The sequence below is a fragment of the Arachis hypogaea genome, chromosome 16 (genome assembly GCF_003086295.3).
Source record: "Arachis hypogaea cultivar Tifrunner chromosome 16, arahy.Tifrunner.gnm2.J5K5, whole genome shotgun sequence".
NCBI classification, from domain to species: Eukaryota; Viridiplantae; Streptophyta; class Magnoliopsida; order Fabales; family Fabaceae; genus Arachis; species Arachis hypogaea.
Window position 1 is genome coordinate 117,018,832 of NC_092051.1, and position 14,441 is coordinate 117,033,272.

General features: G+C 33.8%; 1 protein-coding gene across 1 annotated transcript; it reads right to left on the bottom strand.

The window, feature by feature from the left end:
* Positions 1 to 4,737: 4,737 nt before the first annotated feature.
* Positions 4,738 to 9,139, bottom strand: LOC112757404 (anoctamin-like protein At1g73020). The gene is made up of 16 exons (XM_072220621.1): positions 8,934 to 9,139; positions 8,523 to 8,731; positions 8,155 to 8,224; positions 7,957 to 8,072; positions 7,645 to 7,771; positions 7,520 to 7,545; positions 7,359 to 7,489; positions 7,184 to 7,242; positions 7,108 to 7,123; positions 6,967 to 7,065; positions 6,169 to 6,179; positions 5,990 to 6,030; positions 5,810 to 5,875; positions 5,617 to 5,671; positions 5,274 to 5,370; positions 4,738 to 5,088 (listed from the first exon to the last, which is right to left on the bottom strand). The coding sequence occupies exons 1-15, from the start codon at positions 8,992 to 8,994 to the stop codon at positions 5,285 to 5,287; spliced, it is 1,173 nt and encodes a 390-aa protein (XP_072076722.1). The 5' UTR covers positions 8,995 to 9,139; the 3' UTR covers positions 4,738 to 5,088; positions 5,274 to 5,284.
* Between the last annotated feature and the right edge of the window lie 5,302 nt (positions 9,140 to 14,441).

Genomic DNA, 14,441 nt, shown 5'->3' on the forward strand with positions numbered 1-14,441 from the left:
GTAATCAATAAGGAAAGTAAATAAACTAGAATGCTAGAACAATTAAGAGTAGAAGAGAAACTAAATTAAACTAAGATAGAATTCAGAAATTGAAAAAGGAATAAAACTAAGAATCCTAAAACCTAGAGAGAGGAGAGAGCCTCTCTCTCTCTAGAAAACTACATCTAAAACCTAAAATTATGTGAATGAAAGTTGTGTCAATGTGTTGAGTCCCTGCTTGTCCCCTGGCCCTAGTATGTGTTTCTGGGTCGAAAACTGGGTCCAAATTCAGCCAAAAATTGCCCCCAGCAGTTTCTGTGTTTTCTGCACGTGGCGCATGTCACGCGTACGCGTCAGGTACGCACACGCGTCGCCATGAAAGTCTCCAAATCACGCGCACGCGTGAGCCATGCGTGCGCGTCGCTCCTTGCTGGTTGTCTCCTTTATTTCTTGCGCTCCTTCCATTTTTGCAAGCTTCCTTTTCATCCTCTAAGCCATTCCTTCCCTATATAGCCTGAAAACACTTAACGCACAGATCACGGCATCGAATGGTATAAAGGGAATTAAAATACACAATTTAAAAGTTTAGGAAGCAAGTTTTCAACCCTAAAACAAAATTGGGAAGGAATTGTAAAATCATGCAATTTGTATGAATAAGTGTGCAAAGACTTGATAAAAACTACTCAATTGAGCACAAGATAAACCATAAAATAGTGGTTTATCACCTTTCAATATCCTCAACCTCAATATCAAATATATAACACTATAATCATTCCTCCACTAACCACATTCATCAATTTCCATTATCAAACACATAACAATACATTCATTTTTTTAAATCAACACATTAATCAAATTCCATTCCACCATTTCCAACAATCATCATAATTAATTTCAATCTCAATCCTTAATACTATACTATCAACATCAATATTTCAATTCATCAACAACCCAAATTATCAAATCATCATACATCATCATACAACAATTCCAACAACCAATTTAATTCAATCATATCCTATGGGTCACTAGCCTAAGTGTCCAGAAATATTATATATTACATAGAGGAAACCAAAACCATACCTTGGCCGATTCCTTATATGAACCAAAACTCAAAATTGAGCACCCAAAGAGCTTCCAACCACAAGCAAGCCACCAATGTAACTCCAACAAGCACCAACAAGCTCCAAACTCACAATAATCAAACTATATATGCATAAACCATCACAAATCAACCTAGGGTTCCATTTAAACATAATATCACAAGGATTTAATGTCTCTTACCTTTTCCAACAGATTTGATAGCCAAAATCCAATGCTAAGCAAGGATTAGAGCAAACCTAAACATCCAAAATCACAAAAACTCATTTAATCAAAAGCTCTAAATACCCAAAATTTTGAGGAGAGGAACTGGGAAGATTTTGAACTTTCCTTACCAGTTTCTTATATGGGTTTTGTAGAGCTCTTCATAAGGAATGCGTAGGCGCAAACGGTGCGGCGATCGGAGCTCTATAGCTCAAGATATGAGCTTGGGAAGAAGATGATGAATAGTGCCAAAGGAGGGTTTCTTCTTCCTCTCTTCATTTCAGCATGAGTGTGGGTGTTTTTAAGTGTTGTTGCTGATTTGGTTCATTAAATGAACCTTATATATGTTGGGCTTGGGCCCAACTTGGGCCCAGTCCAACCCGTTAGCGTTTTTATCCCGTTTGACCCAACTTCGGGACAAACCTTTAAAATTAACGCCCGATTTTCCATTTCTAATATTTTTCTAAAGTTTTTTACTGTTTTTACTTTTTCTCGTGCGGTACCTGGAAGACTTGAACCGGTTTAACTGCCGGTTTTTCACAGTTTTTTTTTTGCAGAAAACACATTTTTTGACTCGTAAAGACCTACTGAGCCCAAAAATCATATTTAAATCCACAAATTCTCATCCTAACTTTCTGGAATCTAATTTGGGCATTTAAATGATTTTATTCGTGAAAACTCCAGTTCTTACACTATAAATTTGATGTCAGAAAAGTTTTCTGCTTTCTATGTTTTAACAGTGAGAACCTTCATATCCTTTTTCAAAGAACTCTAGGACTTGGGTTGTCCATCTCTTTCAAATACAACATTCACAATATCTAGGCCACATTATTCACCATTTCGAGATTCAGTTGGTTTTGGGGTTTCTCCCTTCACGATCTTCATCATCCTTTTGCCCCCGAGGCAGCCTTGCATGCTGTACAAATCCAGGGAGTTTACCATCCCAAATTGCCTGCTCCAAAGCATCCTTAAAATTAATGCAATCCTTAGTTCTATGCCCATGGGATTTATGATAATCACAATGTTGTGATTTTTCCAAAGACGCACGAGATATGATTTGACAAGGCTTAGGAAATATACACTTTTGGAGGATTTGTTGATATACTTCAGCTATGCAAGCACTCAATGGGTATAATGATTAAACTTTAGTTTTGGCAAATGAGATCAAGGAGGCTGGTTTGAAGGATTTATGGAGTTCTGGCCTTTTGAGGGTTGAGAAGTCCAGATTTTTTATTTAGTAGAGATAACATTGCTAAGATCTTCGTCCTGCATATATTCCAAAGGTATCTGTTATATTTCCTCCATACACTTAACGTCTTTTGATGTCAGATGGCATCTAAAATCTCCTTCTAAGTATTAACCTTAGGTGTTCAAGTATTAACCTTTACAAGCACTTTATTAAACAGATTGAGGTAAGCCCTAATACTCTCAACACATTGCTCCATTCCAAGCAATGAGATTGAATGTTTTTCTTGTGCCCTTCTAGTGGTAAAGTGAGAAAAGAACTTATACTTGATATAAAAAAAAATAAGAGATAGAATTCGAAGGAACTAAGTCAAACCACACCATGTTGGTCCATATAGTGTCGATGGGAATGCCTTACAAGTAAGCATCCTCTACCCCCTCCAAATTCACCATGTTGGTCCATATCGTGACTTTTTTATACTTCATATCTGTCGACTTGTCAATATTTTTAGGAAGCCAAACTTGTAAAACATGAGAGGACAATAGGTTTTGGCCGATTATCAGGTGCTCTCGACTCTACATCTACCTTCTCAAGCTCTTACTTCTTGATGTCGTTCTTCTTCTCTTGGACTGTAGTGAGCGAGATGCAGTTTAGGACTGTCTACTGATCTCCTGAGTTGTGTCCCTTTTTGTCCTTCAAGGAAAATCATACCTTCTATTACATGGTGAGGGTGAGCATCATCGATCATCGTTCCTACTAGGCAACTGTTGGTCTCGACTTCGATGTCGTGACATGTCATCACAACTTCTAGACTTAGATAGATGAAACCTTTCCAGTAACTGATGTTGTAATCGTTGAACGTGATGCCTCATTTCCTTCATAGCGTGCTCATAATTATTCCTGAGACTGGCAAAATGGTGCCCTTTTGCATTACGTCCTTGACGACACCCCCATCTAGGTAGATTTTACGATTTTGATGTTAAACATTGTTATCTTGGTCAGGAGTTATATCAGTCTCATGCCTATCGGACTCTTCCCTTCTTTCATGATTGGAAGTTATGGGTGTGAAACATTCAAATTTGTGTTAACATCTAGTCAACCATAGTTTTCAGCGAACAGATGAACCAAATAGTGAGACAGATGGTCCGAGCCGAGGAGATGACGGAGAGCCTCCTTTCTACCAATGCTTATAGTTAGGCCAGAAAGAAAAGCTATAAAGACACTCCGATACTTATGTTAGTAAGTGTTTTAGTTGCAAAGTATTTTTTGTATACCTACCATTTCTATGTTATACATTGTCTTTATATTTGTCTTAATTAATACGTTAATGGTAGAATAACCTTTGATTCGACTTACTTTGCTCTTTATATCTTGACGTTATGATATCTTTATATTTAATCCCTATCTCATCAGATTCTAAGGCAACTATTCCTTTTGTTTCCTTAATTTATTCTTTGGGATCTTGCCAAATCATTGGGCCTTACTCGGTTTTTCGGATATTAGGGTCTTGTATGTAATAGTTACATTGTTGTTATATTTAAGATATAATTATAAGAATTTAATTTTGATATATTGTCACTGTAAGGTAATTTTACATTATATTGACTGCTTGAATAATCATTTAAAAGAATAAATGTGATTGAATAATTGTATATAATATTTTACACTATTAATACATTAAAATTAACTTCTAATTGTAATTATAATAATATAAGAAAATAGAACATATCATTATAATTATTGAAAATATATGACAAAATAATTTAAAATTATTGAAAAAATTTAGTATAGCTAATCATTAATTCATATCATACACAACTAGAAAATGGATTAATACAGACAGATTTACAGACAGATTTAATCTTTATTACAGACGGATTTTTAGTTAACGATAAAATTACTGACGGATTTTGTCCCTCTGTAAAAGCCTCGTCGGAAATTATTTACCGACGGAATTTTTTCCGTCGGAAAATTACCGACGGATTTTTACCAGTTACCGACGGATTTTTTCTCTGTAAATTCTCCATCCATTTCCATGAGCCGTCAAACTTTCTGACGAATTTTTCGTTGGTAATTACAGACGGATTTTCCGACAAATTTTCCGTCTGTAATTTAAACCTTAAAAAATCATCTCACACTCTGAATACAGACAGAAAATCTGTCTGTAAATCCGTCAGTAAGGTAAAATAATTTTTTTTAATTTTTCTATTGCAAAATAAATACTTTATATTTGTTTTCTAAATTTACTCTATCAAACACACTGTAAATTGAAAAAAAAGAAAGCCAAAAATCACATAAATAAACATAATATTCATTACATGATACCTATAAAATTGGGTGTTATTTTTTAACACCATTATCCAATATCTCACTGTCTCAATAAAAAGATACCCCAAAATTTCTTTTAAACTACAAAAGAGAAGGACAGGACTTTCAGCCTAAATTTTAAAACTATTTCCTCATCATGCTCTCTTTAAAGTTTAAACTGTCCAATCTAATCTGAGTTACATGATTCTTCACTCCATGGTAGACTCTTGTGTGGCTGAAACTTGAAAGTATTTGTTCATCTACTTGTTCTTCTTTGATTTGTTTGCATTGGACTGAGCATATGCAGTTCCCTGGTATCAAAAAACATGACATGGACAGATTTCAGAAGGCTAGCAATGTTTTATAGGATTAAGAAAAAGTGAAAGAGGATAACAAAAGCCGAATTAGATGCACGAAGAGCTGAAGTCTTAGCCAAAGTAGCAAGACTCATACAGAGACAAATCCATACACATTTAAATAGAAAAGAGTTTATCACCTTGAGAAATGCTACAATTTATATCCAGAAAATTTGGAGAGGTAAGCTGTCTTCTCATAACTTTCTATCTTCACATAAATTTGGAGATGTATGCTGTCTTCACAGAACTACTAAATAATTAATAGAAGATCCAACAGTAATCTTGAAGAACATTCAAATACAAACCTCACCATGAATAGATCTCAATTATAAGGCAAGTGTGTACAATTACACAACACGAAGCCCATGTAAATGTAAAGCCAGATCACAGATTCAAATTACATGCACATATCAAAATTGTAGCTGATAGAGAAGCCTAAAATAAATATCGAAGTGCGGGATTGTGAGGAAACAAAAGGATTACCATGTCTACGTTCGATCTTTGAAATGACGGAAGTGATTATTGTCTCAAATTGAATCTGACAAGAAAACAAAGTCCGTAACAGTATTAGGAGCCATGAGATCAGATCATGAGACGAGAAGAATGTGCAGTGAGGGCAAGTTAATGAAGAGCTCAAAGAGAGAATATAGAAAATAGAAAGAGAAATAGAGGTTACCGGGACAGGCCGCTTCATCATTGCTAGTAGCTTCAAAGCATCTGTCCTGATTTCCATAATGTTGTTCTGAATATGTAGGAATTAAGTTGTCAATAACAATGTTTAATAAAAGATAGTTAAACTAAGGGCCATTTAAACGAAAAGAGAATACAAAAGGAAGGCAGACAAAAGCATTTATACCAGAGCAGACATAGCGAATGCAGGTGGGAATGCGCAAGCTCCTTAAACTAATCATAGTCTCCTTCAAAATTGAACTGCAATAGGATAAGAAACACTAATCTATTATCATTAATTATCCTACTTAAAAGAATAAATAATCTTACACAAACTTGGTACTAAAACACTTTAGACATGATTACTTGGCCTTGTACTGGTTCATGAATATTCCAAAAGACATAAGTCTGAATCACATTTAGTCCTCATTCTTTGGCTTTCTTGAAAATGTTTGGCCACATCTAATCAAAATAGATGAAAGTATAGCAAATGAAACATATAGTAAATCTCCATGTCCTTGTCAAAATTAAAAAATAAATTATACTCACATTATTATATATATATATAACAACTTTTCGTTTATTAATCAAAAATAGGAGTAACATTATTATATATACATAGACAATATGGCAAGTATGCATGTGTACCTCAAGGGGGCACATATAACATATATTTTGGAATGGTTGGGGCTTCTCTGCATCACAAGTGGAATTTAAATCCCCACCTGAAATATTGTTATTTGTGGATTAAGTTTTTAGTCAAGTAGTTTGATTGCTTTTTGTTTCATTTCGTTTCATTTTATTTGTATTTGAAGGCAACATAGGAAGCATGAAATTACAATCGTGTTATTTAAACATTTAAAAATAAATATTTGTAAAATATTTAGCAATATTTAATAGTAAAAATTAAAGTGTAAAAATACATCATATATAAAAATTTAAAAGTGATCAAATAAATGTCAATATAAAAAATATTAAGTTATTAATATTTTTTTTTCTTGTCTTATATTTGACAAGAGAGTCATCTTAGTAGTTATAAGGGAACAACCAAGAATTATTGAAGTAATATAGAACAACTCAAAGAAAGAATTAAGAAGTTGAATAAGAGAACAATAGATTAACACTAAAAAGTAGAAGCATGAAAAGAACGACCTGGATTCCTACTTAATTATATCTTTATTAAGAACTTTATAAAGATGAGCATATGCCAACTCAAATGGTAACTGGAGGCATATTATGCTGATGATAATGAGTGCATCGTTCCTGATTCACAAGAGACGATTAAACCACTCATATTTCGTGAACACTTTCTTTCGCTTCACTCTATGAGCCTCGAGTAATTTTACGAGGTCCAAGGGGTTCTATCCGGGTTAAGCATTACCCTTCATGCCAACAACCTTGTATTCTTCATCAACTGCATTTCCATAGGTAATAAGCCACCTGCAACACCAGACCACAGAGAAATGTGTGAAGAATCGCAGAAAGCGAAGGCGTTCATATCAAATTGAATGTGCTGATCCCGAGAGAAGCAAGACATACTATGTAAAAGATATTACCTGGCTAAAAGTGCAGCATTTTTCCATTTCCAGAACTGAGAAAACGTAATAGCCCGTAGTATGACCGCAATGAAGAAAGCAGGGAGCACTACTAAATTTGCTGACCTAAATGTAATAAGGAAGTCTGAAGTCATTAATCATTCAAGTATGTGTTTTGTGTCATGTTCAAGTCCAGCCAAACTGAATCCTGAAAATGAATTAAGAAAGTGATGCTCCAACTTTATGTCATGTTCAAGTAATGCAGAATCTAAAGTAAAAATTAATGGATATGTAAGTGAAAAAACACCATGCAAAGGAAAGATTTGCTTAATAATGATCTCTGATTCCAATTTTGGAAGGAGATGCTCTCCGACTTCCCAATGGATTTCTCTTCTATTGAATTTAAGGATTCTACTTGATTTGCTATTGTTTACCTGCATATTCAAGTTACAACAAGGATGTAAACATTGTTCATTATTCATCACAAGAGCGCATTTGCTAATAAGTACAACTAAATAAACAAACAAAAATTTGGTATTAGTTTATAGCTAATGCTGAAGCACATTCCTGATTAGGACCATAATCGAAAACTTGATAAACGGCTATGACAAGAACTCACAATACCGTGCATTAAGCGGCAGTAGCATTGAAAACATTCATACCAACTAAAGAGTGAACCATCTGGCTGTTTGATAAAAGCATCAACCTCCACCATATCAAATTGCAAATCCATACCTGCAATTGAACATGAGATGCATTAACATAAACAATGAAGCACCGCATCATTTCATCATGCTAGGTTGCAAATTTATTTTACCAATGCGAGTTCTTTTCATGATTCTTAGTTCAGCTACAGCCCTCCCCAATGTCTCCAGAGGTGCAGCCACCTTAACAAACAACAACTAAGTTTCAAATACTCAACAAGAAGCTTAACTTAGACACAACTGAAAAAAAAAATAAGAATCACAAAATTGCTTGTTTGGTAAATGCAAATACAATGCTAAAAGACATAATTCTTTTCTACCTTGTCTCTATCTCACATTATAATTATAGAAATATTTCAAGAGAAATCAATCAATCAATCATATTACCATAACAGAGGACAAGAAAAGAAAATAAAATAATGATATTCTGCCACAGTATATATATGAAGAATTAAGAAATTTGAGAAAAAATTGTTGTAACCTTGAAGAACTCATCAGAATTGCCAATAACTCTGTCAACAACCAAGCTTGCATTCTTAAGCTCCCTGGCAAAGACATTGCTGCAATCAAAGTCTTCATCTCCTTTAAGAACCGCCTCTCTCTTGGGAATCACCACACAAATCTCAAATACCAATTCCACATTCTCTTTCATTTTCCAAATCCCAGTGAAACAAAACAAAAATTCCCCTCCTTCAACAAGTATTTCCAAGAAGGGATTTAAAAAATAAAGAATGAATCTTTAAATGAATGTGAAACTCAAATGGCAAGGCATTCTAAGAAAGTCATAGAATAAAATAATAATAAAATGGAAAGGGGCATATGAAAGATAATAGTTTATTCTAAGAAAGTCATAGAATAAATTTTACAAGTCTCGTTTCATTTCCTTAATTACCAATAATAAGAAGGATCATAGTTAATTCAAAGCCATATGAATTCATGTAGCAAAGGTGCATGCAAAACCTCCCTTTCAAAAGTAAAAAAGGAAAACATTAGAATGAGTAGAAAAAATTAATATGATGATGAAGATGAAGAGTTTAACTGAATGTCACTCACAGAAGCAAATTCATGGCCAGGAAGAATAGCAACAATGTCCTCCAACATGGAACCCAGTGTCAGTGAAGGACATCTCCTGAGAAAGGCACATGCCTCAGAAGCCTTGGCCATGGCAGTTTTCTGGTCCTCAACAGTAACAAAAGGCAGAATTGGTGCCTCACCCCAACCCACAGAGCCATTGCTGAGCTCAATTCTAACGGCCACGTTCTCTACCATCTCCAACCTTGATGATGCAATGGTAAAAGGTGCAATCAAGGGCACGTTCAGTGGCCTGTTCTCTGCTCTGTGCACATCAACAGTGAAAGTTTCTATCAAATTCTTGAAGCCAAAGGTGATGGCCGCTGCTGCTGTTGCAGGTGCAGAAGAAGAAACCATGATTTTAGAGAATAAAGCAGCAAAGGAGCAATAAAAAGACAAGGAGGTTTCAATTGTTATCAACAATTTCTTTTGTGAATGAAACATATCATGCTCCAAGCTATAGCTTTAACTGTTACACAATGATCCATCATAACAGGGAATTGTTTCATAGAAGCTGCAATTCTTCCTCTTTAATTAAAGTAACAAAAGATATGTGATTTATTTGTATCTAAACCCTAAACCTATTGCAAGCGCTAACTTGATTTTGACCTAAACATCAAGACTGAAATCACGACCAATAGATAACAAGAAATTACAAGTTGATATCAATTCTGAATGAAAAAAATAGAATCGAGAAAAAGAAAAGGCTTACAGTGACGATGTCAGGGTCACACTAGGGAAGCCGGTCTTTGCCGGAGAAGAAGTTACCAACGGAGTCAACTATCATTCCAAGCTTCGCCATTCAACAACAACCACCGAGTTTCCACCGAGTTTCACGAATCGCTGCAGAAATGACCGACCAAAAATCTCTTTCTTCGCTGATAATAAAATAATTGATAAACCTACAACAAGCTCAATCAGCATCAACAGCGACAAGAAGATAGAAACTGCTAAGAAAAATTGATAAACCTAAAATTGGCACAGAAAAATTGAACCCAAGCACCAGAATCACAAAATCAGAGTATACCTGGAATTCATTAAGGGAGTAAATGCGACAAGAGCGAAGGCGTAGAGAGTTCTGTGACGACGGCAATGAATGGAGCAGATGCGACGATAGCAGCGGCGGAGAAGCTCGTGCGACGCGAACGGCAGAAAAAGCTCATGCGACGGAGAGAAGAAGCTATTAGTGCAACAGAGAGAGGAAGAAGCTTGTGTGGAGTGTGAATGAAGGTGGAGACACTCGAGTTAAAATAGGTTTAAATCAAAATTTTCGACGGAAAGTTTTAAATTACAGATGGAAAATCCGTCTGTAATAATTTAATAAAATGCAACATTTTGTTCATTTAATTACAGACAGATTTTCCGTCTGTAACCATTTCTCAAAAAAAAATTAAATTTTCCAATAAAATTATCGACGGATTCTCTTTTCCGTCTGTAATTTATGCTAATTCATTTTTTTTATTTTCTGACAAAAAATCCCTCTGAAATTCCGTCTGTATTTTCGTGGGATAAAATTCGTCGGAAATATCAGTCTGTAATAACTAATTTTCTAGTAGTGATAAATAACATTGAAAAAAAAGATGAAAATTGATGCACTACTACATTTTAGACATTTAGTAACATTTATCTCTTAACATTTATTAAAATGTTAGTAGTTACGACAAAATTACATATTAAATAACATTTATGCTAAAATATTACCAAATACATTTACTTTTTTTTTTTTAAAATGTTACCTATTCCTAATTCACTTATTCACATTCACTGGAAACAAGCAAAACTCCCCACTCGCAAAATCAAAATCTATCACTCCTCACATCCAAATCTCACTCATGTTTTACGCGTTTGCTTTGATCTCGATCTCACTCTTGCTTGATCTCGATCTCAATCTCGCTCAATTCTTGATCTCACTCTCGCTCGATATCACTCTTGCTCGCACTTCGCCTCCTTAATCTCTCACTCTGCCTCTTCGATCTCACAGTCTTCCTCCTTAGTTTCATCATGATTACTGCAATGCTTTGTACTTCAAACATAGTCTACCTTCAATTCACTTTGTTCTTCAATTTCTCATCTCAAATTTAAGAGCAAGCTCATCGGTAAGCATTTTGTCTCTTATTTAATTTTTTTATTCACTCTGTTCTTCAATTTCTCAACTGTTGCTGATTTCAATCCAGATCTAAATTATCGTTGCTCATTGTTGCTGCCTCTGCTTGCCACGCCTGCTATCATCATCATCACCATCATTGTTCAGGTAGGCCATCCGTTGATACTCAATATGATAATTTAGGTTATGAATTCATGACAGTTCCTCAAAGTGCTAATTAACTTATTTCATAAAACTGATTTTGACCTTGTATTGGTGGTTGAGTATTTTGGATTCTTGACATGGATTTCATCTTGCTGTATTTTGTGTATAGTTGGATTCGGTTCAGTTATAACAATAGATTCGTCTTGTTCTGCAAATTTATAGAAGGTTGATTAGAAAATTTTGGTAAAAATATTATTACGGTATCAATAAAATTATTTGATTCATCAATTATTCATTATTTTTAATACCTTAATGCAAATATCCTTAAAGAGATTTTTAGTCTTGTTGCTCCTGTACTTATGCATTCAGATTATTTCAATAATTCTGAGGGAATAATCATGGCATCTCAACATTTGTTATTATTTTCTAGCTATATATGATATTATATAGTTGTTAATATACACAATATTAGTATTATTATCTTCTGTGATCTGTACACAATTATATGTTGTTACATCGTGGCTAACGATATCTTAGAAAATAATAAAGATTTTAAAAGTCAAGAAATAGATGAGATTTGGTGGACTGAATCCTACTTCCAATGCATGAACACAATATTTATGGTGATTTATGTTTGCTTTCTTGATCTATAAAGGTACTTGGCAGTTATTTTAATTACTAGTATCATGCCTTCCTCCAGAAGCATTTGGATTTGATAGAACGAATATTTGTAGTTAAAATGTGTTTACTGAAACTAGTTGATGTACATATTTAATCTCTGAGATAAATTGGCAGGATTTTTTCTTTTTTTTTTTTCTTTTTTTGACATGTATATGGTTCTTTCTTGTTGTCGCAACCATAAATATAAGGTCAATTTAAAATGGTGACAATTCTAAAAAGTCGTATCTATATAGATATTTTATTCAACAAAAAATTTGTTAGAAAAAAGTCACTACTAAAAATGTAAATTCTAGTAGTGTGTATGCATCAAAATTATTTTTCTTTTCTTATGGTTATCGAACTTATTCAAATCCTAGTGAAAATTAATATCATGTCTACTTAGTTTTCATGATAATAATACATTACTATATTTGATTTTGTGTGGAAATACTATGTAATGGAAATGGGGATGTGAGCTTAATTTTCATCAACATGGGGATGTGTCGAAAAACTTGACACATGATTCTCATTCAAGTTTTCTGAAGAGTTTTATATCCAAATTATTATTATGAAAATATTCCATAATTGCAATCCTCTGGCTCAAATAGATAAAATAGTATCTTTTAGCTACAAAATATAGCACATCTCCTACCTTGTCATCACTAGACCATGTTAGTATGCTGTTAATGACAGCTTACTTGTTCGTTATACCTTCTTTGGTCTAATTATTGTTCTTGAATTTGCAAGACATTGTCAATGAGCACCTAAAAAGATTTTTTGTTGCTGAAATTGTGAGAGAAAAGATTTTTTATAGCAATATTTAAAAATATTTTGTTAATTATAGAGTTCTAAAAGATATACTTAAGCTAGATTATCATGAGCATTCTAAATATGTGCTATTTAAGTACGATTGGTTTCAAAGTAAAAAAGATAACTTTGGATTAACATTTGTAAATTTTAGAAAGCCAATTTATGAAAATGATCCATTCATGTTTGCAACCCAAGTGAGACAAGATTATTACACAGAAGATCCAAGTGATACTTGGCATGTTATTACCAACACCATTCTAAGGGGTTTGTTTGATATATACGGTGACTTAGATAATGATGACATGAAAAAGTTCAAGGATGGTCCTCAAATAACAAGTTCTATGCTTTATCAATCTACAAGTGTTGAAGATGATGTTAATCCACTAGGGATGATATACCTGTGACAACAATTGATACATGCATCTTAGATAATCTTGATTTTAGTCATAGAGATATGTCAACCCTATGATTTTCTTCTTTCTAGGTAATTTTATATTCTCAATCCCCTTTATTAATAATTATTTTGTTGAATTGTGAGAATCCTGTAACAGTTTTGATGCTATAGATTTTGTGAATAAGTGGTATAAATTTATTTGTTTTTGCTATTTGTTGCATTTAGAAGTTAGAACCATCACTAAATGCCTTTATTACATACTTGTCAAGGAAAATCTACACTAGTTAGTGAGCTATCGAACAATAATCTCTACATTGTTTGTCGGTAAATATAATAATCCTTTCCTTATCCTCATCGCAAGATTTTTATTATGCAGTTGAGTTTAGAACTGCTGCTGCTGAAGGTAGAACTGTTGAGCAAAAAGTCTTGGAGGTAAGAGAATCAAACTTCATGAGTTTAGTTTCGCAAGCTCATTTGAATACCGTAAATTTATTTCTTTGTTAATCATTTCTGGTACCTAGTTTTCATAAAAATTATATAAACATTAACATTTTTGCTCTTCTGTGATTTATAGTCCAATCCTGTTCTTGAAGCCTTTGGGAATGCAAAGACGGTTAGGAACAATAATTCAAGGTGAGAAATAATAGTAAGTTTTCTTCTTATTTATTTATATAGCATTATTTTTATGCCATACTGTCTTACTATAATTTGTGACTTCTGCAGTCGTTTTGGTAAGTTTGTGGAGATTCAATTTGATCAGAAGGGAAGAATTTCAAGAGCTGCTATCAGAACATATTTACTGAAAAGACCACGTGTTTGCCAACTGTCAAACCCAGAGAGAAAATTATCACTGTTTCTACATGCTCTGCGCTACATCATATGAGGTAGTGAGATTCTTTTTCTTGTACTAATTTGTTTCTGGATGAAATCACACATTTGAGTGACCGATAATTACACAAAAATCCTCGACATAGGACCTCTAGAGTGTTCGATAGAGAATAAAAGATCATTTCCTTTTTCTATCATTGTCTTCATGTTAAGTATACAGTGTTCTTTGTACATTATGCCCTTTTGCTTAATTATGGTAATGCATACGGTTGTTATTCATTGTAATCATTTTTTCCGTGCTTAGAAGCTTAGAGCACATCATTATTCATTATTGGTCTTGCTATTAGCTCTAGCTGATAATTTGAATGGGGTAACAGAAATTTAGCATG

Excerpts from the sequence above, each read along its gene's own strand:
- LOC112757404 (XM_072220621.1), bottom strand. The coding sequence starts at position 8,994 with ATGCACCTTTGCTACATGAATTCATATGGCTTTGAATTAACTATGATC. Across the intron at positions 7,772-7,956 it reads GCCGCTTAATGCACGGTATT|GTAAACAATAGCAAATCAAG; the intron begins GTGAGTTCTTGT and ends TTGAATATGCAG. Across the intron at positions 7,490-7,519 it reads GTTTGGCTGGACTTGAACAT|ACTTCAGACTTCCTTATTAC; the intron begins GACACAAAACAC and ends GAATGATTAATG.